Source organism: Harpia harpyja, chromosome 4, assembly GCF_026419915.1.
Source record: "Harpia harpyja isolate bHarHar1 chromosome 4, bHarHar1 primary haplotype, whole genome shotgun sequence".
In the NCBI taxonomy this organism is placed as follows: Eukaryota; Metazoa; Chordata; class Aves; order Accipitriformes; family Accipitridae; genus Harpia; species Harpia harpyja.
Window position 1 is genome coordinate 68,743,650 of NC_068943.1, and position 26,287 is coordinate 68,769,936.

The 26,287-nt window shown below is 39.1% G+C and overlaps 1 protein-coding gene across 7 annotated transcripts in view; it reads left to right on the forward strand.

Moving 5' to 3' along the window:
- TMEM242 (transmembrane protein 242) overlaps nt 1-22,273 on the forward strand; it is a 30,476-nt gene extending 8,203 nt beyond the window's left edge. For 2 of the 7 annotated variants that reach the window (XM_052784646.1, XM_052784641.1), the window contains exons 2-4: nt 644-744; nt 5,994-6,131; nt 20,817-22,273. In XM_052784646.1, coding sequence (XP_052640606.1) covers nt 679-744; nt 5,994-6,131; nt 20,817-20,915 — 303 coding nt within the window. In that variant the 5' untranslated portion in view covers nt 644-678 and the 3' untranslated portion in view covers nt 20,916-22,273. Of the gene's footprint in view, nt 1-191; nt 211-643; nt 745-5,993; nt 6,143-7,346; nt 7,417-9,079; nt 9,148-20,816 lie in introns of those variants that run through there. The other 5 variants (XR_008234786.1, XM_052784644.1, XM_052784642.1 and 2 more) reach the window with 5 other exon arrangements.
- Nucleotides 22,274-26,287: the final 4,014 nt, after the last annotated feature.

The following is a 26,287-nucleotide window of genomic DNA, read 5'->3' on the forward strand; positions in this document are numbered from 1 at the left end:
GTTTTCAAGAAGCGAATCTTCTTGGCTTCTTGAAAGAAAATACAAGCCAACAATAATCAGCTAAAAGTACAGTACTGCACATTCTTTAAGTTCTTTATCTACTATGGTTACACCCCACAACTCTATATTCCTAATATTTCAGTTGTAATCAGATTTGACTTCTTTTAAAATGTAACAGAATGGTCTTCAGAGGTACTGGTGGATTTTCAGGTGGCCATTTGAAACAACCATTGATGCAACAAAAATAATTGCATCTTCCTTTTGGAGAAGGGTGAGGTGTAGCCATAGAACAAGACGATTTTAGTAGCCTGGCTCTGAAGTGAGAGAGAAATTTTGAAGTACTGTGAAGAGGCATCCTGGGGTTTGAATGATTTTTGTGTGCGTGTTTGTGGGTTGAAAATATATACACTTGCCATTAATTTTAAAAATGCTCTATTTCAAAATATTCTTTCTTGCTTTCTTGCCATATTGAGTTAATGTAAATAATGTAGACAACTGTGCCTTTCCCTTCTGTATGTGCTGACAGATCTTAATTTTTCAGGTTTTGTTTTCAAAACAGGTTTGGTTTTGTGGTTTGGGGGTTTTTTTGTCTCCCCTTAAGAAACAAAATCTTAATTTTTATTTCTTAAACTTTTCTTGACAGGTGGAATTTTTCTAGGTACTGTTGCTACAGCAGGAATGATAGCAGGTTTTGGCACCACACTTGCCATGACAAAAAAGAAGAACCCAGACTGGTTCAGTAAGGTTTGTTCCTTTTAAACTCTTTTCCAATTGTGATACGCAGGAAATAAGGATGCATCAAATGCTTTTTAGAAATGTTGATATATGTGGAGTTTGGCTTTATGAAGTTGATGGCAAGAGTACTAGACTTAGCTGAAGTCAAGAGAGGTAGGATTAATTTAAAAATCAGTTCAGAGTTGGCACTGCTAAATACTTTAGTACTTGAGATTAGTTAAAATACATAAAGCTTACACTGTTTGCTGGAATCATACTACTGCTATATAATGGAATATAACTGATGGTCTGGTTTGATTCTGTGATGTGAACACACTTCAGTCATGACCCTGTATCACCTCAGTGATCCAGTTCACCATGCAGTCCCACAGTGCTATAGTGAATTGGGAAGTGAGGTAACTGCAGTAGGGATGGGAATGAGGAGGTAGAAAGCCCGTAAGCTGTGGAATACGTAAGTGGAATCATTTAGTAAAAATGTTAAGCTCTCCGCTCTCTTCCCACCATGTAAGGGGACTGATGAGAGTGAGTAGTGGCTTGGTACTATGGGATCTAATGGCCAAAAATAATCTGATCTCGTGCAGTTACTAACAGGATCCACCTGAGCGTTCTGTAGATAGAAGAAAACTGCAAAGTTAGCAATTATACTAATCTGAAATACAGCATATTTAATTGAAGAATGCTTTTTTCCTCACTAATGCTTTGTTACTGCCAAAAATGTAAAAAATAGGCCCTTAAAATTGATCAGTCTTGTCTCCACCGAGGCCTAAAAATACAACATATATTACAGATGTTTTTAGGGAGCTGAGAACTGATCAGTTGTGCTTATTTTTAAAATGTTAATTCAATAACAATGCATATCAAGAGAAAAAAAATACTTTCATTGCAGTTTCTATCAGAGCCTTTTTATCTGATCACTCACAGTCTCCTTTTGTGGTCAAAGAGCGTGAGTTCCTTCCTTTGCCATCCTGTTTTCCTCTGCTGTGGCATAACTCTTCCATTGCCTTTTCAGCAACAATAAACATGGGTTTCTTTTCTGAAATAGACAAAATAGAAAACTCCATGAGAAGTTATTTCACAAGCTATAGAACTATATTACAATAAGGAAGTTTTCTCTTTCTTTTTTTTAACATAATTTTTTTTTAAAACTTCCTTTTTCTTGAACTTTGCATTTTTTCCAGCTCACATGTATTTTTGGCTGTCTGAGCTGTCCTGTTATCAAGAGTGACATTACATTGACATCTGAGAATATATATGCTGGAAATGGCACCAAGTGATAGATACCATTTCGATTTTTGCTGAAAACCTGTATGTGCTACTATCCATGCAAATACCAGTTTGCTAGCAAAAATCTGTGATTCCTGGGCCTCTCAACTTAAATACTGAAAAGTGTAGAAAGATGCTTTTTTGTCAAGGTACTTGTAGGTGAGCAATTTCAAAAGGGAAGGCTAAACTTTGAAAATGACTTAACTGTCTATAGAGGCTCTCTGAGGTACCAACGAGGTAAACAGTTTTGCAGTAGCATTCTTAAATTTATAGTTACTGCAAGTCATTTTTAATAACACATCATGTATAATAACAAAAACGCAACTATGAATAACTACAGATGATTGCATCCTTCTTGGATGTTCAATGCCTAAATGTTATTTTTATCCATGTTAAGGTTTGGCCATAGTTTGACAGGTACTTTAAGCAAAATCAGCCAGCATTGCTGTTGAAAGAAGTAATCCTACCAGCCCTTAGTTTCTGGCAATTCATTCCTGTGCCTGTAAAGGCACCAACACTTGTGCTACTGGGTTGGTGAGATGGTACTGGTTAATTCTATGTTTGTTTTTTTTTTATTTCCTGCATTAGTTTTAGTCCAAGTCAGTCTTCTGATCCCGTTCACTGCATGACTGCAGTGACTGTGCTGGCACAAGCTTGGGGGAAAGTCCAAAGGAATGAGAATTGATGATCAATGTTGGGAAGAAATGCAAGACCTAATCTTCCGGCATCTTTGCTGGCTTGTGCCAGTTTTTGTGTCAGTGAAGTGACAGCATGCAGGTCAGGTAGAAACAGGAAGCAAACAGAATGCAGCCTGGGACAGATTTAAATAGTTTTATGGGAGAGAAAAATAGCAATTTAGAGGGGAAGCTGTGGCATCACAGCAACATGGCTTCGTGACTGCATTCAGGCTTCCAGGAAGCAACAGTGTGAGACCCTACTCTTGTAGAGTAGCATCAGCGTTACTGGGAAGAGATAAAGTTTAAATTGCACCTACTGTACCTCCTCCGTGATAGTGAAGTAAAGTGGATGTAAGCATTTGTAGGACCGGCACACAAATTGACTCGAAACTGAGATTGCATAATCCTGTTTAGCAATGAACCACTGGAGAGACCTTCGGTTAAGAAATTATTGGGGGGGGGGGTGGTGGTGGTGTTAAAATTAAATGTTCAGATGCAGCAGACTCCTTGTGATAAGTGTTCAGTTTTACCAGCATTTAGCCAGGTGTTTTATTTTACAATGAGTTAGATCATACAGAACAGTGAACATGCTGAATACAATCAACCAAAACAGTTGAACACGCCATTTATTTTAGGCACTGCTTCCTTTCAGACATACTGTTATCCACAAGGGGATAGTTACAGGATTGAGGCCTGTGTCTGAAAAAAACAATGTAATTTCTCCTTCTCCCACTTCCTGCTTATATCCTCCAGAAAAAAAAAAAAAGCAGCATATATTTTGGTAACCAAATCAGCTAATTCTGCCCTATATTTTCCTGGCCTGTTTTTTAGAAAGACTCAAGTATTGTTTAATAGCTTTTTTTTTTTTAATTAAAGAGTTCCTTTTTTAAAAAAAATACAGGAGCGGTAATGAAGAGAAGACAATCTGTGCATAGAATAGCAGGCTTGTGAATAAAACTCAGTTCTCTTAAAAATGTTCTTTTGTTGGTGACATCTTTTTCTCCCATGCTACTGTTGTCTTTTAAATTTTTTTAGCATTTCATTAATCAGCTTTCTTGATGCTCTGAACAGCATACCTGATAATCATATAACAAACTGTTTACAGAAATCCTTATCTGTGTACTTAACACCCCAAGGAATCAGCCTCTGACTGAACGCTGTTTGACTGCTGTCAGTAAAACCAAATCAATTGTTACCATTTACCCTTTTTTTCTGGAGCAATCAAGCATTTAAATACCATTCGGGTGGTGGTGGGGGGGTTTTGCCAGCAATTTTCACAGATAATGACTCCTATTTAAAGATTCTGAGTAGAGGATATTTTTGTCCATTCATTTCCCATCTTCCAAATGGGAGAGATTCTTCTGCCTGTTGTTGTATATGGTTAGACTATGGAAGCAGGAAAAATGTCAGAAATAATCATCAGCATTTTAAATCTACTCATAGCAGTCTCTACTGAAAGAGTTAGGAAAGTTCATTAGCTGTGGTAAGTTAAAAATAGGACCTGGTATAACAGTGCGACTAGAGATCTCTGTTGTTTCTGTCTCTGTGCATGTATGTGTATGCTTACAGAGCATTGTTTTGTTAACAGCTTCCACTTTGGGATGTCCAAATCAGAATAAATAAGGATCAAGATACATTTTGCTTGTGTCCTTTGCAAGTGTGTGTTTGTCCTTGGGTAACTGTGCCTACAGCTAAATCCTAAGGAAAAGTGTTAATGCTGAGGACTGTCTGAGGATCATTTTAACATTTCAATAAATAGAAAGCCAAGAGGAAAAAAAACTACTGGTGCTATTTCATTGACCAAATACCACAGTGATAGACGCTACATATTTTTAATTATATCAAAGAAGAAAGAGAACCATTAAAAAAAAAAAATAATTATTTTTAAAGCAAGAATACAAAAGATTTTTTTCCCCACTTTTTGTGATGATAGAAAAGTGCAGCTCTTTGGCATGTTTTGGAGGAAAATTTTTTGGATCATTCTGCAAGTTAATTTCACTTTTCAGTATTTTAGACTATAAATGAAATAGTTCTTTATTGAGTATATTTGTGTGCCTGCACTCTCATTTATGTTTACCTTTAAGCAATAATTGTGTTTTTTTCCCCGAGATACCCAGTAAGTAAGTAGGACTGTTTAGTTCTGTAAGGACTGTAGGTGCCAGTCTTTAACAGTTACCATCTGAAATCTATGTTTTTATGTGAAGAATTGAACAGTAATCCTTTGGGGGAAAAAAGCCAAACCCTCTTGCTGACATTTACCACTATGAGCAAGAGGATTATGTCTGTCCTACTGCTGTTGCGGGCTACACAGACTGAAGCTGTCCTGTACGAAATAAGTACAGTAAAATGGGCATTGTGAGATGAGAATGGCTGGCTAATGGTGAACGTGCAGTGCAAATTGATTGATGTCAGCCAGCGTGTGGCTTATGCCCTTGGTAGCTGCAGTGTGCATTTATGTGCTGTGGCAGAGAAGGTTTCATCTTGCTTGGGACCCCATCATGGCTGAGGCTCTATTCTTCTTGGCCTGAAGTGGCTTTTCCAAATGAGTGTTTGTTTTCGGGACACATCTCATGGCACACTTTTACACAGCAGTATCTTAACAAGTGGTTAAAACCACCTACTCTCATTTCTGACAAAAATGAGAAGTATGGAGACTGCAGAGCATTTTCTATGTTGCCACTTGGTGAACTCTGCAGGAGGATGGGTTCAGCGTTGTTCACTCTTTACAAAATTCTCCTAAATAGTTTCCAGAGCTCCTTCAGAGTTGCAGCCCCTCGAAATCAGTCTCTCAGTCACTGTTACACCCTCTCTGTGTCAAGCTGAAAGCTACTCAGGTTCCTCCAGTTTCCTCATTTGCTGTTTCAGGAGCACAGATAAAGACCTCTAGGCCAATGGCTGCTCCCCATCTGTACTCCCCAAGAAGAAGTACCAAAATCAATGACATACAGTGATTATATTCTGATGTCACTTGCATAAGGGCTTGTGACTGGTTTTGATTCACTTTTGTATTTTGACTGGTGGAATAACTGAGTGTCGGATTCTTGTGCCCACGTAACAGTTGACTTCAGCATTTCTGGGTAATAACAACCATCCCCAGGTGGTACTAGCAACCATGAAAGCCACTTCTGGTGGGAAGGCAGCTCATCCATCCCCTTGCTTGGATCTTTGGGTCTGCTGGCAGCCATAACAGTTTCTGTGGCCACACTAGTACAGCTGGCAAGTCAGGAAAAATTCTAGATCACTAAGTTAACCTTTTTAGTTCATATTTTTTTCCAATTATTCTTCACTTTGTCTTGATCACTTTATTTTTGGTTCTAGGGGATTACTGCCACAGGTGCATTACCAGAGAGTGGTTCATCACTGGCCTTACGAGCCCTAGGATGGGGCTCACTCTATGCGTGGTGCGGAGTTGGATTGCTCAGTTTTGCCATCTGGAAGGCTCTGGGTGTGCACAGTGTGAGTAGCAAGTATGATCCCCTCAAATACCATATTTTTCCTTGGGTAATGCATCTTGGGGTGATATCTCTATACTACTTCAGCCTAGGAGTTATACCTTCATTCACCACATGTAGAGTGAATAACCAGAGTGTGTACACACAGGGAAGGCATTCTTATATCTGCAAAAAAATGGGATGTTGTGGGAGGAACAGTTTTGTCCTGCTTATGTTTATTTACACAGATGTTTCAGATTCTTCACAAAAGAGCCAGTGTTCTAATTTAGAGACTAAAATAGTAGCTGCAAACTTTCTATATACTTCGCTTATTGAATTGAAGGCTACCCCCTGAATCCTATCTTTAGAGCAATCTGTTTATTTGTCCAAGTTCCATTTTTTGCATCAGGACACTGGGGACATAAAAACTGGGAGGAAACTGGCTTGCTTTCTAGTGTGTTTCTGGAAGGGGCAAGAGGGCAGAAGATTTGAGTTTGACGTACAGTAGAATGGTGGTCCATGACATACCATGTCAAGGCAAAGAAACTTGGGAAGCATCTGTATGTCCCAAGAGGCTAAGGCTATCTTCAGTAAATTGCTTATGTTCCAGTGTTTCACAGTGTTGAGCGTGAACACTAAAGTTCGTGTAAACATTTTTTTTTTTGCCCCTAGTAATGAGTCATGACTTAAGAGTCCCCTGCAGCTGTAAGTTTGGCAGAACTGTCTGCATCCTGTTTAGGACTAGGAATGAATAGACTTCCTTTACCTTCCATGGCAAATTATTTATATATTCAGCAAAGGATCTCCCAAAACTAAAAAGGAGAAGATACTACTTCATCCCAGTACTGTTCTCATTAATATCTGTATTCAAATTCTCACTTCTTGTCTACTCTGCTGATGTATCCTGTAGGTCATGATTTGGGTCCCAACATGCAGCACTACACAATGCCTCGTTCCTTAGTTTCCAATGCTGATTGTCAATAGGAGCCAGTAAAGGAAGGCAGTATACCAAAAAAGCATAGCAGGACATAGGAGGCAGCTACAATGCATTTTGTTTAAACTCAAGTCCTCCTTGTGAGGCTGTGGTGGAATGGCAGAAGGGGGAGGAAGAGTGGGACTACCAGTTTATACTCTCTGCATGCTGAGCTACAACAGTCTGCTCAGTTTACTGTCAGTTATATCATCAGCCAAAAGGATTCATTTCACACTATGCTGCTGATTCTTATTTTCGTTCCGTCAGAGTACTTCTGATCCTGCCAAAGGACAGCAGAATCTGACCCTAGTCTGCAATTTACATTAACTGTTTCTAGGTAAGCTTAATTTTTACCTCCTTGAGAAGTACTGGCCTAGACCCACAGTTGACTGGTTTCCCTGTGAGGCTGCTTTCCTTGAGACTGCCTGACAGTCAATATCCACAAAAGCTTGAGATGGCCGAGCCCCAGGATATGTTAGAGTCTGGTGGGGCTCCTGGCTACCTGGCAGCAGTGGCTCTTGTGTCAGAAGCATACACCACATTGCAGGGCATTTTAGAGACTTGTTGAGCATTCCTAGTCAGAAAGCTGCACCTTATTATATTTTGTGTTGTGTTAGTGTTGAAAGGAGGTGGGGAAACTGTATTTTAAGAGGCTCTTGCAAATACCTGTTGGTATTGGTTTCTGTTCTGGAGTGCTTACGTTGCGCTGTAGTGCATAGTGAGAACTGCAGACACTGAAGGAAGCAGATTCTGTCAAGAGACTATCTGCACGTGATTTTGAGCAGCACTCTCTCTGCTCACCACTGCCATATTTATTGCATTCACTCTAGACTTAAATTCCCACTGCAGAAAGGAAACACGTACAATAGTGCTACTCATTACTGCAGAATCAAAAATTAGCAATTTGTAAATTTCCTGTCACACGTTTCTTTTTCCTGTTTTACTATATATCTATTAAAATCAAATATATATATGTTTAAAATTGCAGGAGGTACAAAAGCAGAAGTATGTTAAAAGTGAAATATTCTGACCAAAGAGAAGAGGTTCATTAGCATTAAAAATATATTTCTGGAGTAAGTCATCTTTGGTTTTTGATTGTTGTTGACACTTATTTGTGGGAAACTATTTACTGAAATCATCACTGAGTGAAATAAAGTTTCTTTCCACATAAACTGTTCAGACCATGGAAGACATCGTAGATTTTACACTAAGCTCAACATTTTCAAATGAACATTTTGATTTCAGTTAAACATTTTAAAAAGAGGCTCTTACAGATTTACCTGAATAAAAATGTCTTGAGTCTTCGAGGTGGTTGAGTGCTGCTGGTTCAGTTGCTCTGTAGTACGTGCAGGTTCCCAATACCTGCGGAGGTTCGAGATACAATTTCAAACCTAGCATCAGATACCAAGATTTGAAAGCTATGAACTTAAGGCAGACTTTAGCCTGTGAAAGTGCTATACTGTATGTGACCTGAGGGAAGACTTGACTCATATTGATGCCAGGAATCTGTGTGAACTTAGTACAGAAAGCTTTGGCAGCTGGACAAAGAAAAGAAGAGGTTCTGCCCAGCCTCTAAGCCTTACTGACTTTAACAGTAACCGGCTGCCTTTGGGACCTGCTAATTAGTGATCTGGCCCTGCTGGGCAGCAGCTTCATTTGTTTAAGAGCCACTGGTAATATTGATAACATTACTGACAGCTAATATAGTCTCTTGATATTAAATTGCTTCTCTTGATATTAAATTGTTAAGGGTAATAAAATTCTGATTGTAGGCACTGCAGATGTTTCATTTAGCAAACAGGAAGGCTCCTTCTGTCACGTGTAGGAGTACATTAACTCCAGTGCTTTCTGAAATCCATTGCCAGCTCTGCCCCTGTGACTGTCTTGGTGGGATCTTGGTGAATAAAGGACTGACCTTCACTTGCAGAGTTGGGAGGGGAGTTCCGAGTCAAGTATGACTGAGTTGCTAAGTGTTGTTGAATGCCTCGTGCCATCTCCAGGAGTCAAGTACAAGAAGCCACAGCGGAAAATCAGACAGGATGGGTTGGCAGGAATCACACCGAAAGGAGTAGCGGCGCTAGGAGATCTCAAAGCGTAGCTGGCCTGGCCAGGAAAGCTGTTGAGCAGTTCCACTCCTGACTGGCCAGACCGAGGAGACGGCTGAAGTTCGTGCTCACCAGAGCTTGGGCTGGCTCTACAGGAGGAGGAGATCAAAGCTCGTTGGTGAATTTGGAGAAGTGCAGCAAAGGACGTGCTCAGTGCTATTTGTGCTTTGACCTCTGCTCACGTTAGCCACGCACTGGTTTGAAGCGATGGACTACTCAATTGGCGTGACCGAGTTGTCCTACTCCTTACGTCAGTGTTACCTGCCCTAAACCCGTTGCGATCGTACTTGTGTCTGCAGGAAGAGGTGGTGAGCATCTCCCGCACACCTGAAAGGGTAGAACTAAACCAGCAAGGTGCTGCTCCGATTTCTGCGGGTTTCCGGGCGGGGGGGGGGGGGGGGGGTCTGTGCTATTATCCCCCGCCGCCACGCGCCGGTGCATTATTTCCCGCGGGGCGGGGCCGGGCCGGGCCGGGCCGGGGAGACGCTGCTGCGCCGCAGCGACACCTGCTGGCGCCGGCGGGAACAGCAGCAGGGGCGGGGCGCCGGCGGGAAAAAGCCCGTTTTGTTTTTCGCACCGGCGGAATGAGCGGTTTTCATCGTTTTATAACGACCCGCGTTTTTAAACAAGGGATGCAGTAGTGGCAAATGGTGTTGCCGTCAGTTAGAGCCCAGAGGAGTGGTTTCACTTGGTATCGTTGCCAAAGTGCTATGATTTTTAATGTTCGGGGATGTTTCCTACGAGCATAAATTATCAACGGGACAGTGAGTGAGTGATAAAAATAAGTATTACTCTAAGCTTTGTGGCTGTTTAAATTATCTTGTCATCACTTAGAAAGTCAGAGATGAAACGACAAGAGCAAACTAACACAATACTTCCTTGCTGAGTTATAATTGCTGTAATTAATCTGTGTCCATCCATCATTCTGAAGCAGCGTCGTGATTGCTCAGCAGTTTGTGTCGTGGAAGGAAACTGAAGCCATGGTTCAGGATGCTTCGTCCTTACACCTTCTGAGACAGCCTGTGTTTGCCATAGAAGCAAGTCATTGCTGAGATATGTTCCAGACACTGAGATGATGCACCAGCTTTGGTGATACTAGATTTTTATTTAATCTTTGCAGTTTATTGGTTCTTAAAACAGTGCTGTGACAGTGCCTGCTTCCAGCTCTTAAATGGCCTTAATGTTAAAGGTGGGTCCCTGTAGCTTTACAGTCTGCTGCTTTTTATGCCAGTGTGAAAACCCAGGGGTGATAGTAAGTAACTGATCTTTATATCTTGGTAAGGGAAGTAAAAGACTGTACGCTGTCTCAGGTTGGGTTGTTAATATCCCCTGACTGCAGTTACCACTGCGGTAACTGTTGTAATCTGGGGACAGGCTGGTAAGTAATAAACCCTACTAAATTCCAGTCAACTCTTATTCCTAAATGGAGAAGTGATGGATCATTGAGGACTTGGTTTGCTAATGGTTTAAGCTCTACTTTTCAATAATGTAAAAGAGAAATCTTCATTTTCAGAACCTAGGAGATGGTGGTTATGTAGTTTTATATTGTACCAGAAAATAACCAGCTGTCAGTAATAGTCAGGCTTTTTTAACTTGCTTCCTGCAGTCTCTTAGGAAAATACTTGAAGTCAGTCTACCTTTGATTGTCTCCAGGCATAGAAGCTCTGTCTATATTAGCAAGTATCATCAACCAGCAGCATTGGGACAGTGAAGCAAATGGAGACTGAGGACCTGGTATCTACAACCATTCCAGGGGATTTTTAAAATTTGGACTGACTCTGGCCTTGCCCCATGGCTTGAATGCCTATTTGCAGTTGGATTATGTTAGGTGCACTCCTAGAATGCTTCTTCATTTTTGCGTCACCCTAAAGAAACCCAGTTCATGTGTTTTGAGGCTGTTCAGCAGTACACAAACTCAGGCCCAGTAAGCACGGACAACTGGGAGACTTGCTTCCAAAGACGACAACTGATCTGAACTCAGGGCTCAGCCAGACACACCCACAGCCTTCCTCTCTGAGGCACTTTACAAAACAGAAGGACGTGTGCTTAATAATTGACATCTGGCTTGAAACAAAATGGCACCACCTTTTTTAACAAGTATATTTGCTATTTAACAACTTCCACATCATGGCATTATCTTCCATGGCATTATCTTACAGGGTTTTGAGCTTGCAACCTCAGAACCCTGTAGCTGCCCACTCCTGGTGCAGTGGACTGGCTCTTCTCTGATGCAAAACACAGAGGTATTGAAATAAATTTTGTACAAAAGAATGTGTTTGGCCAATTTATCATTTAAATTTTTTTAAAGTTGGATAGTAGTTGAAACATCTTATTTCAGCATTCTCCATATGAAATGCACAGTGAAGTTTTAAATTTTCTATTGAAGAATAAATGGTGTTTCACTCAGTAAAAATTTTTGCTAAGTAAAAAATTCAAAATTATCTTAAAGCTATTGTTGTTGCAGTTGTCATAAACAAGTATTTTCATGGAAGTTTGCAAAAATTAAACCTTTCTTATTTTATTTACCTATTCTACAAGTGTTATGATCCATCAAACTTTTTTGTTGCTTGGAAAAATGTTTCACAATTTTCTAGAAGTTACAGTTGAGTTGTAAACCCTTGTTTTCAATAAGCAGGTTTTTATTTTTAATTAAACTTGCAGTTATAGAATACTTGACAGGTATTAAAACACACCTATGAATGCCTGATGTTCTTTTTTTTTCTTTTTTTTTTTAAACTGTCAGCAATTATGAGCCGTCTTTTAAAAGCAGAACAATACCCTCAGCCCTTGTAGACTGAAGCATGCAACAATTAACAAACAATATAAATTATGCTTTAAAAGCCCTTTTGCTCTTCATGCCCTCAATAAATTAGGTTTTATATCCTCAGAAATAAAAGCATTCTTTCTCCCATAGGAAAAGGGCCAGGATGATTCATATGTAGGTTTGTGAGATTCTGATTGTTGCTTCCACATCTGTTCCATGGAAAGCTGGAAAAATAGTGAGAAGAATTGCCTAGCAATTTGTGACTAATATAGTTATAAAATATTAGTTTATCATTTTTATGGTGACTCCTAATGAAATATCCTGTTTTTCATTGATCTTAACCTTTAAGATATTAACAGTCTAAAACAATTGCACAGCTGTAAAGAGACATCTAAAACAATTAAAAGCAATATAGGGAGTATATGCTTGCCATGGTTTTGTTGGTAAAGACATTTCCTAGGTGGGTTGCTTTTCTCTATGGGAAATCTAACCTCTAAATCACCATTTCAGGTATAAAAATAATAACATCCCACTGCTTATTCTGAGAGGTATTTGATATAATTTTGTGAGACTGTAGTCATAGGTACAGTATAAATACAAAGAAGTATTGGCTTTAAGGATGGATTAATTTACAAAATAAAATGAGAACACGGAGACATAGTCTTCAAAAAATACTGGGTTTGGCATCTGTAAATAGTACTAAGACCTATAGATCTCTACCAAGTACAGGCATATTGCAGTGGCTGAATTTTTATGCTGTTCCATAAAGGAGCAAATGTTGCCATAAAAGTATTATATCTCCTAGAATCATTCTAGAGTAATTCTTAGATTTTTCGTTGTTATTAATTTTTAATTACAGTTGTATTTAATCCTCACCTAAGTATTACTCGTGAAGTTTCTATTCCTTATCATGCTTATGTTTGATTGCATAATAAAAACATATCTTTTCCTTGCTATTTCATGATCATGTATTTCAATATAAATCATATCTGCCCAGTTTTTTAACATTCTTTCATTTCCTCAATACTTATTTAAATTCAAGCTCTTAGAAAGAAGATGGAGTACTAGTACAAGTTAACACTTCCTCCTCCTGTTTATAAAAGGTTTTTCTGTGCTGCTTACATTGCCTAATTAGTTAGGTGTGGAGAAGACTTGCCTCCACAGATATGTACTGCTTTCATTTTATCCGAGAAGTAAAGAAAAGAAAAAGTAACCTATGAACTTCACTGTATACTTGGGAAGGCAGAATGCTTATTCAAGGAATAAGATCGTAGTTTTCCTGCTGGAAAGCTGCTACATCTGTTTTATGAATAGGGACAGCTGTAAGTAAGTATTTCAAGAATATGGGAAGACTGTAACTGTAGCTGTCTTTAGGAATTATTCTGCTGTGTCTTGGGAAAGACTTGTAGCTGTTAGCTGCCACCAGCCTCTTAAGCAGCTAGAAAGAATAAAACCGCGTTCAGCCTGTGGTCTGAAATTGCCTCTGTGGAGCAGTTCCACGTCACTGTAAGTGCACAAGTGGGTTGATCCGCTTCTCGGCTGTATGTAACTGAACTATACGTGTACAACTAAAATCTGAATAAAAGCATATCTGATAAGTGCGAATTACTCATGCTACGTCTTGGTCCCATGGGATCTTCCTGTGCTTCGTTAAGCGTGGTGGTATGGCCATGCTTGTGTTACTGTTCTCTGGTCCAAGACCCTGGCTGCTCTGCTTGCCTAGAGGCACCCAGCTGTCCCTGCCTGGCTCTGGGTGTCACACTGGCTCTGGCAGGTTTCCTGCGTGGAATTCAGCCCCGGTCATGGCATCGAGGCTTATGCGTCACTGAAGAGTTTTGGTTTTGTGCTGGCTCTTTTCCCAGCCATGAATCTCACTTGTGGGTGATATGTATCGTGAATTCCTGGACATATGGAGGAAAAAAATTACTCAGGTTGCCCTTTTCAGGAGCTGCCTATTTGCAGACAATTCATGTTTTTAATTTAATTCAGAAATCCAAATTACAGCACAGAAGAGCTTACAGAGTTGGGACACTCATCCTGAGATTTTGCATCCATTAACCAACTTCCTTTATACATTTAGATATTTAACCTATTTTAAATTTTAAATTACTTCAATATTAATTTTTCAAATTGCCCAGGGTGACTAAGGAGCAATGACTAATACACCATAATAGACTAATCATGTGGATGTCCTTTCCAGGCACCCAGATTTGAAAGTAAGATTCTGCAGAAATAAATGTCATGTTCCTCAGTGATTTCAAAAGTGTTTCACTCCATTTTTCTGCATGGCATGAAAGCATTTTGCAACAAGATGGTATAATCCAAACTTTGTACCATTACTTTTATTTTGAAGCCTGATGCAGCATCGCTGAAATCAATGAGAACAGGCATGAGAATGAGACACTGACTTCATCTACTTTGAGATATCATATACTACAAAGACTTAAGTCTGTTGTATTTTATTTCAGAAAGATCAACATGGAAATGTATAAAATTTTAAAGGATACTCCTGTATCTGTGAACCTCAGGAAGTTACTTTTTTTTTTTTTTTTCCAGATTGTGGTTTACAAAATTACTGTCTTGGTGTATATAATTAATAGCTGTCTTTCCCATTGATCATAATTAGCTAATCACTTCCTTTTTTTTGTATTCAAAATAATCTAACCTTAAACTAGAACAGTTTTGTTTTCTTTAGGCTTTTCTACTGGAATGGCATCTTCTTCCTTTTATGATAGATGTATAGAAAGATACTTTCAGGCTACCAGTTAATAATCCCACTTTTGGGAGCTAAGTGACATTCGCACAGAAATTAAACCAGACAAAGTGGGGCTAGTAAAACACGTTTGTGATGCAGATCACCTATCTTCCCATTTGTGAAATGCATCCATGTATGAATGAGTAACATGGCTGCTGCACACTTGGAGAAGTAACATGAGGAAGGTATTTCACGCGTTTTCTCTCTTCATGTGACCCAGTCATTGGAAAAGAGACGGCCTGACCCTTGTGACTTGACAGCTCTCAGTAGTTCACCAGTAATTTGAGACAGAATATGTAGTAGCTGTGGGAGGCTACTACATATGTGTAATGGTTTGGGAAGTGTGAGAGCTTTGTTCTAAGCAGTGACGATCCTCTCCCCCTCTCCCTATAAAGTTCACTTAGGTTATTTTCATGTTATTTTTCTTCTAAAAAGCACAGGACATGTTTTACCCAATTACACAGTATTTATAGGGATAAGTTTCTGGAAAGACATGTCTATGTGTGTGTTTAATTTTAGGCATGGTAAATGACCCTCTGATTTCAAAGAGAGTACTCAACACTGCATAAGGTTAAGCATGGGACAGGGGGTTAATATGAGCTCTTGACTTCTCTAGATGGTTTAAGAAAATTCTGCTGCTGCTTTTCTCTATGCAAGCCTGAAACACTGGAATCAGCAAACAGGTTGTGAACAGTGTACTATGACAGTACAATGTAAGATAGTTAAATATTAGGATGTATACTACCAGGATTGACCCTCTGAGGGCCATTTTCATAGACGTGTAGTTCTGAATAATCCGAACATTCATAATGGCTTTGCCAATGAAGTGTAGGTTCTAAGAATATGAACCAGGACTATATTTTCCATGCTTATTTTAGAGGTCAGGGTGCAAACTGGCACAGGGTGACCCGCAGTGAGTGCCCCATTTTACACTAAGAATCGGAGAATTGCCTTCAGCCAGCAGGCTGTCTGCTCTGCTCTTTGAGCACTGTAAGGGCTCAGTTCTTGCTGTTTTCGACAAATAGCTTGCTATTTCTCTGGGCGGACCTTGGTAATGGTTTGCTAACAGGGGCGACAGCAATCATTTTAAGATTTGGGAAAAGGTGGCAAGAACAATCCTCTCTGATGCTTTTAAGTCCAGGGCAGCCCATCTCATCTTCATCCCTCGTGAAATGGAAGGTGGCTGAGGAGAACATAGGGCATGTACATACTGTATTCTGCTGCCAGTCGATATTCCGGTTCAGGGCATCTAACCTCATTTCACTTGGAAGCTAATGTAAGCAGTTCTTACTGGTATGAGTACTAAAATAGGAAACTAATAATTCCTAGAATCTAGGTTGGCCTATTATGGATGTCAGACATTAAAGAGAACATTTCTTCGTAAAACTTTCATTCTAGGATTCAAATAGACTCTTTTAGCCTCTCTTCCATTCATTTTAGTATGAATGGCCACGTAAGTGCTCTCAGTAATAGTGCTAGCCCAATTTTTGCGTGACATTCTGTCAACGATGTACATTAAAAAGAGATTATTAAATGGAAGATGCTTTTAGGTCCCCATATTTTTGCCACCTGAGGCAGGATCATTAGGTTAAGATAAGAAAATAACAGTGATCTGTAGCTATTACAGATTATTTAATGCAGTAAGGTAGATGATACCCTTTTAGAAAGAAGCCTGACAGTCAGAGGTGGAACAGTTACTGTAATTTATTTGGCAAGAAAGAACAGCGTCAAGCTTTGCAATATCTGTGATAAAAAAAATAAAATTCACTTGAGTGAAATTCACTTCAGAGTTGCCTCCAGGAATGGAGCATGCTGGAATGTTAAATCAAGAAATGTGTTACAAGTCACTCATGTACTGCTAGGTTCAGAAGCAGCAGCTGAGAGAGTGGCCTGTGATACTGATGGCAGCAGAAAGAGGTAAAATACAATCAGCTTTTAGTGCTCGGTTTACTGCAGTATTAATTGAAGACATTATCACAGTTGAACCGAGTACCCCAGTGTCAGTGTGGCTGACAATAATAAAGAGGCAGCCATTTCAGTGAATTATTTCAAAACATTCCAGTACTTAGCATATAGCACATTGGCTTTCATAATTAAATTAATGTCTTTTGATTTGGGACCACTGGCATGTGTATTGTGGAATCTGGAGGAAATACAGGAGAAGATTTCCAGGAAGGGAGAGGGGAGAAGAGACCTCCCGACTGGTATGCCTACTGAAAAAAAAAGGCAAGGCAAGACACAGATTCCTAATTGTAGCATTTCCCTCATCAAGAAGTGTGCTTGTCCCCTGAGAGGTAAAGCAGGTAAAGACAAGGTCCCAATCCTTGCACCTCAAGTGTGCCATATTAATAGAACATAAAGCTAGATTTATCATCACAAGAAGCTGAGCACACTGCAGGAGGTGACTGGACACCGGTAAGCCCAATTTGTTGAAGGACAGCTAATTTACATGTTTAGTGAACAAATTTTACCTTCACTACAAGGATCATCTGAAGTTCCAATGGGCCTGGTATGATACTGTCAACCAAATGCAAGCAAGAACAACCCCGAGGCCAGTCAGAGTTACTTTGGAGGCCAAATTTAGTCCTAAATATATTAAATAGGGTTTGGCCAGTCAAGGCCCAGGATATTGAGCTGATAGTCTCTGACTGAAAGAAGTCATGGCCTAAAATTTGATACTAGAGCCGTTCGTAAGCAGGCAGACATTGTCACTGGGAGAGAAGGGATAGGAACTTTGGGATGCAGTTTCCATGGTTATTTATGTGTGTATACACTGGTTCCATTACATCAGAGAACAGTTATTTTTCAAAGTCTTCTCCATGCTTTTAGGCAGTGTGGCAAGTGAGCTTTAGAGGAGCTCAGAATGCAGGGAGGACAGTGGCTAGCATTTGGAAGTACATTCAGGATAGCGACAAGCACAAATGTGGAAATGGAGGAAGAAACTCAGAAGCTGGTGTTATTAGTGGAACAGAAGAGAAAGGGGAGATGCCTTAGAAGTCCAGATCAAAGCCCTAATGAAATACTGTACTGCACTTTCTTGCTGGGAGGAGAGGGAGACGAGGAAAATAGAAGTCTGTGACTAGTACTAATTACGTTGCTTAATGTATTATTAGTGAGAACTCAAAAACTCTTGTGGAGAGAAATAATAGGGTGTGGTATCTTTTAAATTGTATAGAAATGAAATCTTCTAGTAAGAGTTGGTAGCTGTGACATTTGTACTGTGAAGAAATTGGCCCCATTTAGACATACCGTGAAGTGAAGACCTTGTGTATTAGTGAGGCCCATGCCAGTCACTGTAGGTAATTTTCTTAAATAGCTGACAACCTAAAGCATAACATTGAGAATGCATGGTGGTGGTGGTCAGCTTGGCATTATGATTTATTAAAATAGCTCGCTGTCCAGGAATCACAAAGGAAGAAAGTTTGTGGAAAAATATAAAACATGGTCAAAGTTGTGAATTGCAATGAAAAACTATTTTTGTGCAGAGGGGTCTTGTGGAAAAGGGCATAGATGCTGGCAAGAGAGGAAGTGGTAAATGAGATGTTGAGTCTGGCATCACTTGCAAAGAGGTTTTACAAATAAGCATCAAAATCTGAGAAGACAACGCTGAAGAACTTTCTCAGGGAGTCTTAAAAGCAAAAGAAAGATGGTGAATATTTCAGGTTTGGTGTTAAGGAAAAATTGCTTTTCCAGGAAATGAGTTGCTATTTCCTGCAGAACATAAATTAGCATTCTGAGGAGAGAAAAATCTGAGTATTCTTAAATCTGCAGCTGCTAGCAGTGTTTTAGTGCTTTCTAAATAAATACCTTTTTTCTTTCAGAACAGAACTATAGTGTTTTATTTCCCAGACAAGATTGGTTTTTGTATTCGAGGGTTAGGGTTTGGCATGTTAGTAATTATAAGGTAGCTGTTAGAGTGAGGAAGCACTGTAGTTTTCTGAATGGCTCCCCCACCCATCGTCCTCTTTTTGGAGGTTTATTATATAATTGCTTTTAGTTTTCCTTTGGTTTTGTGTGTCTTCAGTGGAGTAACAGAAGTGTCCTGTAGGGCTTCTCAGTGTGTCATTTAAATTTGACACTAAAAGAAATTTACAAGTCTGAGTTTAGAAACAGCCAAAAAATCTACATTGCACCAGATCATAAGCTGGTATAAAATTTCCAATTATGCCAAGTGAGCTAGAGTAGTTTACATCAGGTTAGGATCTGACCATTCCTGTGTTACCAAACACCCAGATAATACTTAGACTGAGATGAAAGAGTAGAAGAGTTGGTTCACTCTTTAGGAAGTAAAAAATGTTAAATAAATTGAATTCTTTCTGCACATCAGAGACCTGGGATAACTTAATTACAGAGGACTGGAAAAAACAGCTAAGCCAAAGCTCCTAAAGCATTTCCTACTGTAAATACTGGTATTTAATTGTCAGCAATTGTTGAATGTAATTTGGGCTGTTCTCTGCATCAGCTCTGATAGTGGTGTTATTCTTGAAAATATTAGCTGTCTATGAGAGCTTTTCATTTTTAAATAAGAAACAAAAATATTAGTTTAGGAACAATTGTGGGTCCTTGCCAAGATTTTTAAAAACCAAGAACAAATAATTAATCAAAACAGCTATCTGATCAGAATAAAATATAAAGCAGGCAGTGAATTAGTTTTTACATAAGCACACAATCCAGATAAAACAAAAAGGATAATTTGGCTCTGAATTTTCCTCCTACTTTATATAGCATGTATTTTTATTTGATTAGCAGTACCCAGGCATTTTTACACAAAAACTTGAGTTCTAAAATGCTTTCATCCATCATAGTTTGTTATTGTCTTAGTAAAGGATTGGTAATTTCTTTGTAAATTGTTTCATTCTTTGTATCAGCTCTAACTTGAATAATTGCATTCCAGCAACATCTCTCTAAAGAAGTATCAGTTCTTTGTCAGAATTATTCATAGGTAGAAGGACTTGAACAGAAAATGGCCCAAAGGTATTTGTAAAAAAAACGATGACCCATAGCACACAAAATACAGGGATATTAAAGAAGGTGCCTGTGTGTGTGTTCAGAATATCTAGATTTCCTGGACCTTCTCCATGGGACATACTGCCTGAGACAGCATTTGGTCTTCAAGAGGTCATTGCATCCAGTACTTGAATACCACATCCTGTCTTCTCTGCGTGAATGTCATAGATTCTGTAGAGCTTCCTAAAAATGCCAGTCCAAAACTTCCCCTGTACATCCTGCTGTTTGTGTAACAGGATTTTCACTGATTTGATTTTTTCTATGCCTATGCTTTAAAAATATATTACATGTAAAAATGTATGTAAAAATTTTGGAAGAAAGAAACCCGCTAAATCTAAGTATTATCTTCAAGCAGAAGTGATTTTTATAGAAATTAAATTTTAGTTTTGGACTGCCACGTCTATTGAATCAGACATTGGTGATAAAACGATTATCATAAATACAGATTTGGCAATTGGTATTAATGTATTGATATACAGAATATAAAACTAGCAAACTTCCTCTTTCACAGCATTTTAATTTAAAAACAGTGAAAGAAACGCTTAGTCCTATATATAGTGTATTTATACTAATGTTTAAATTTGAACAAGACTTTGTTTTGTCACCTGTATCCATATTGTGGGATAAACCTAAATTGTCAGAGCTGACCAGTATTTTTTTTTTTTATCCTTGTTTTAAAATCCTTGAACAGACCTATTGGGCCTTTAATCCATTACAAGTGTAGAAAAAGGCACTGCAGTCAAAGTATGGGCACATTCTATGGAGGTAATTTTCCTCTAAACAAAAACATTTTAAATGGGTGTGTGTATATATAGTAGTTCATATAACAGTAGTGAATCATTCAGGCAAGTGTTCCAAATTAGGCATCCCAGTGTGGTGCTTTAGAAGGGGGGATTGTTGTGGGTCCCTCCATAATTTTTTTCGCTTTGTTAATTAAACCGGCATAATCAGAGGGAAAGTCTTAATTTTCTGTTATTTTTAAAGTCTTTTCACCTCTTCTTTACCTCACACAGCTTACTTTGTGGAATAAGCTTGGGGTTCATGGTGCTACTTTATTTGCTCCTTACCAACAGTTAACTGATTTCATTTCTTAATCTCTTTTATAGATGAAAGAATTCCAAACTAAAATGCAATCAATGTTTCCAGCAATTCCTAAAAATAGTGAGTCCACTGTTGAATGGGAAGACCTACTTAAATCCAAGTGAAAGACACAGAGCCATTTGGAAGTGTCTTTTTCAGCAAGAACAGGAGTGGAAGTAGCAGAAGTGTCCCATCCGAAAAATAGAGAAGAAAACTCAGATTGAGCAAGTTACTGACTGAGTTCACTGAACCCGGGGATGCCAGTTAACATCTAGCAGCAAGGGAATTCAAAACAAAACAAAGCAAAACAATTTATATTGTACTTTTCAGCGTGCTTGGTATAGTTGATTTGTGAGGAAATGAACCCTCTAAGATAAGTTGGATCCAGCTTGAAAGACGACTCTATTTTATGAAGACTTAAAGAAGAACCTGATCTTCAGTAGTAAATATAAGGACAAAACGGCAATGAACTTTTATCCCATCCTGCATCTTAAGAGGAATTTTAGGAAATTTCTCTAGAAAACAAAGAACAGTACTTTCAGTGACATTTACATGTCCCATTAGGAATGTAACCATCAAGTCAATTGTGACAGATCTGTTACTGAGCCTGAAGGTAAAGCATACAGTGCACTCTTCTAAAAATAAAGGAGATATTTAAATTTGCAAGAGAAAGTATCTAAACCAAACTATTTTTATATGTCTGAAGGGAAAGTTTAAAACATCACATATGGAAGTAGTGACCTACTGGGCTCCTCTGTAGAGCATCAGAAGAGATCTCTACAAAGTGCACTGTTTTCTCAGTATTAGCTTTTTTTATTAGATCCCACAATAGTGAATCTGAGAGTTTGCATAAGTGTCTCTACTATATTTGTATAGCCATTTAAGTTGTAAGTGAAAAAGGTATAAAATAGTGAGACACCCAGTCTGTCCTACATGAATATATTCAGCTAAGGAAGTGTATGGGCAGGGCTAGTTTTTTTGTATTTCAGTAGTTCCTGTGGCTCTTCTACCAGAAGAAGCAATGTGACATTTCCCACACTGCAGTAATCTCGTGAAGTGTGGGCGTAAACTAGGAAGAATAATGCCTTACTCAAACATTATATTTGCAGAACTGTAGATCTGTAAAAATCCAGAAGTAAAAAAAAAAAAAAAAAAAAAAGCTATCAGTGAACAATCCTTTGTTGAATGCTCAATTATCAGATTTTTTTATTAATTGCACACAGTCCAATTAGTCAGTTGTCAGATTTAATAAAGTCCTCTTAAAACCTGTCTTTTGTGATTAAGTCTTTATATTTCAAGGAAAGAACATAAAAAAAAGCTTTAAATGTCAGATGAATAATAGAGAAGTATGGTTTTCCTATGAAACATGACAGCACTAAAATAGTATCTTTAAAGCAATTGAAGCGTAATAGTTGACATCTTTTCCATAGCTTGATGCTTGTAATCCAATATTAAATAAATTGTGGTGAATACTGCCATCATACGCACATGAAAAATGGTACTATTTTCGTATTTCTGTTAGTTTGTGTGCATGGTGATACCTGTATTGCCTATGCTTACGCATATTAGTGCTAGTTACCAAGCTTAACAAGTAGCCATGTCATTAAAACTGGTCAAGTACTAAACTGAACTAAATAAATGCAAATCACATGATGTCCTTAAGGTTGCTTACCTTTAGTTTCTAAGGTGGGATTCAGGTCATTTGTCTTTAATTGGATTAAGTAACTCACCTGAATCAATCATCCCAAGTTCCCTGCACAGTCAATGGAGAAAGACAGGACTGGTCAGAGGGTGACTTGCACTCTACTGAAAGAATGGCTGTTCCTGAAATTGTACAGAGCATCTGACCTGACCTACCTGCTGGCTGTGTCTGAAAAGAGCCGCTCTACCCTTGCTTACCTCCCATCAGCACAGTGGCTGCATGAGAACACAGTTCAGGAGAAACTGGAAGGAAAATTAGTGGTTTTCTAGCACTTTAGAGCTCTGAGAGTTAGACAAGTGCTAGTCCTGGCACAAGAGAGCTGTCCCTTCTGGTAATGGTTAGCCATTGGATCAGTGTAACTGTACTAGAAAAAAAAATTCCCTTATGACAGATAGGATGAATTAAATCTGGAGGTATCCAGTTATATGGACATACCAGATGATGCTCTTAAAAAAATCCTAGCATAGTGAAATATACAGACAGAAATCTTTACAGTGAAATCACACTTAGAGGGCAAGTACAGAGTGATCAAGTAAATCCATGTTGAGGTATAAGGCTGAACATAAAACATCTTCCAAAGAGAGAGGAATTCATAGATCATCTTCTTCCAAGCTTTATTCTGTGCTTTTGGCTGGAAATAGGTTTTCTCTAGATAAAGGTTTGTGTAGAAGAGTGCAAGGATAATGTAAAAGTAAATCAAGTGTCAATCCACATGAAAAACGTGGGAGATCTTGGATTTTCTTTATTGCACTGCGCAGCTCTTGTCACTTGGTGAACGTTCTGCTGGTTTTGTGATTGATAGTTCATTTTTTCTCTTTATGAAAATATTTGGCAAAAAGTTACTGGAAACCACAACAAAACCCTGAACAAATAGAGGCGAAAAGTACCTAGTACACCAATACACCAGCTAGATACCATAACGTATGCAGTTATTGCAACTGAGCAAACAAAATCAAGCAAAACCCAACAACAAACAACATACATCAAAAATATAAAGTTTCAAGACTTAAATACTGGAAAGAGACACTGGCACAAGAAAAGTTGGTGGGACCAGTGGCTCTCTAATTGCTTTCTCTTTTATTTAAAAAAATTGCTTACACTCTTTCTGCATCAAGGGAGTGTAAGAATAAACCATGGAAGAGGAAGTTTATTTTCATTATCAACTTTTCCTGTGCAAAAAGTTACGCTAAAATAAGGGGATGTTTGCAACACTGCTATTCAAATTGGGTAATGTAGCACAGCTGCAGTGAGTTTCAAGTTGTTTCAAGTCACTTTTCAGCTGGCCTCAGTGTTTCATTTACGCTGATTCTTCACCAACTCTCTGGTCACATTGAGTTATAGGAATAATGGAGGCCATGTGTGTTCCTAAAACTAGCCTGTAGGCTAGTACTTCATAATACATGAGCTCCCTCCATACTGCTATGTTGCTTAGAAGCAAAAAGAGATATAGGAAAATGGTGTTGAAAAGAGATCGGTATGGCAGATGACTGTGCGAGGAACAGTGATGGGCAGGCTGCTCCACCATTCTCCTGCTTACTAAGGGAGCCTCCACAGCACCACCAGCCCCAAGGTCAGCAAGAGTGTCTTTGCTGTAGAAGGTGGCAAATGATAACAAGCTAGAAATGCTTGTTTAATTTGGTTCACTGCCCACTCTGGCAAAAAAGTCTCAGGGGCTTTTGCTGTGAGTTTTATCACCTACAGCATCTGCTGACTTAAACCACGCTCATCATTTTAGAAAATTCAGGTCACCTAACATACATGCAGAGCAGAGTAGCTGTCATTCAAAAATCTCCGGAGAGTTACATGCCTGAAACTCAATTAAGGATGAAGAGCTGAATCAACACTGCGAGAGTCTGGGCTGGTGGCTGCCGAATTTCTAGAGGTTTTGAACCTGATAGGCCAGAAAACAATCCCATCTCGGCAAATGGCCTATTTTAGCCATCGGGATTAAGCTGACAGAAGTTTTCTGTAATTTGTCTATTTCTTTAATAGCAGGGGCATATTGTTAAATTAGTTAATGGGAAGAAAAAAATGTTTAACAGTTAATGCGATGCTTTATGTGGCATACCATCTGTGTATTGTGTGCTGAATGTCCCTGGATGTGGAAGAGAGGAAATCATACAGAATTTCAACCTTGTCTTCTTTACTGTCATTATCTTGGGCAAGTATGATAAATAATCATATTTATCTTCCGGAGCATATACAGTTTTAATCAACCTATTAACCAGGAAGACATTTGTCACAGACTTTGGAAGACACAAGAAGGACATTATCTCCCCATAAGCAATCCATTTCATGGGTGCTGAGCACTAGAAACTTGGAATGGAGTGAACAAGACAAGTTATTTTTCCTTTCACATCTAAATAAAACTATTTGCCAAGACTTTAGTCAAGGATATTTGCGGACTAATCCTGAAATTCTGGAAGGGAACAAACTGGCTTTTGTAGACTGTCGTGCAGAAAGTCTAAGAGAAATTTTTAAGCCTCCATGTCCAGAAATCATCAGTTCTATTTGGTTGAACACTTGTTTCTATGAAAGAGGTTTTGGGGTTAATTGGGGCTTCAAGAGAACCGGTTCAGTTATTCATCAGCCTGACAACTGGGGATCCTGCTCTCCTTCCAGTCTGATGTGTCGTTCTGATCATCAGCAGAGCAGGGAGGAGGTAGTTAACAATTTGGGTTTGGGCACAATTCTTCCCCTGCGACCGCTAGCCCTCACTCTAGCTAGCCGGCCTTCACCTGCCGGCATACGGCTTTCCTCTCCCAGGGGAGGAGACACAGCAGTTGCTGTCGCTCCAAAGAGTTTAAGGGGTCAGCGCCATCGGCTCTGCAGCACAACCCGAAGCTGGTGGGATCCCCTTCATGAAGCTGAATGAGTTGTTTGTTGAAAGCAGGGCCGGTACATGAATATCTGTGTGCGTGTGTGTGCGTGCACGCACATGCATGTGGATGCATATATGCGTAGAGAGCGAGAGAGGTTTGTACAGCCATTGGACAAAATGTAACAGACATTTGTTTTCTTCTATTTAACTTAATATCCAATGGCTAAGATACTAAACTGGGGTGACAGTTTTAAAAGCCATGCAACCTGACAGGCAGTAGGAATTTGAAACCCACTCTTCTCAATCACAGGAAAGTTCCCCAAACTGAAATGCTATTACATATGTAGGGTTGAGGAACATGCAGGAACACCGTCTGCCTAATTAGCTCCTGCTGAAGCTGTTTCATTTAATGTAAATACTACAATGGTTATTACACTGGAGAGAATGAAAGAAAAAAACCTGAGAAGCTGACATGACAATTTAGTGGTCAACCTATTCACTTGGGATAGGAAAGGGTAAAGTTCAAGAATAATTAACATAAAGGGGGACAGCTTTGACAGTTGAGAGGGATGCCTCCTGTGTGGGATACACCCTAGGACAGCCTCCTGGGATATGAAGACCTATTTCAAATTTTATGCTTTCTGCTTTGCTCTTTGTATGGTTTTTTGCCTTACTAAAATATAGAGCAAATAATTCAGAATGGGAATGTTTACTTTCATGGTTGGTTGCATTCTTCCAGTACAGAAACATTTCCTATATTCTCCCCAAATGAAACATTTTCACCTCAAGACTGAACTTCTTTTTATCCTGTGCCACTGGACTTAATTTACATTTGTCTCTTCTGTAAGGCCTCTGGAGTTCTTGCAAGCAATAGCAACTGATCAAACTCAATTCCTGATTCCTATTCTTCCCCTTGGCTGTTGGACTATGACTTTACGTTGATAAAGTGTACTGGACAGGTTATTGTTCTCTAC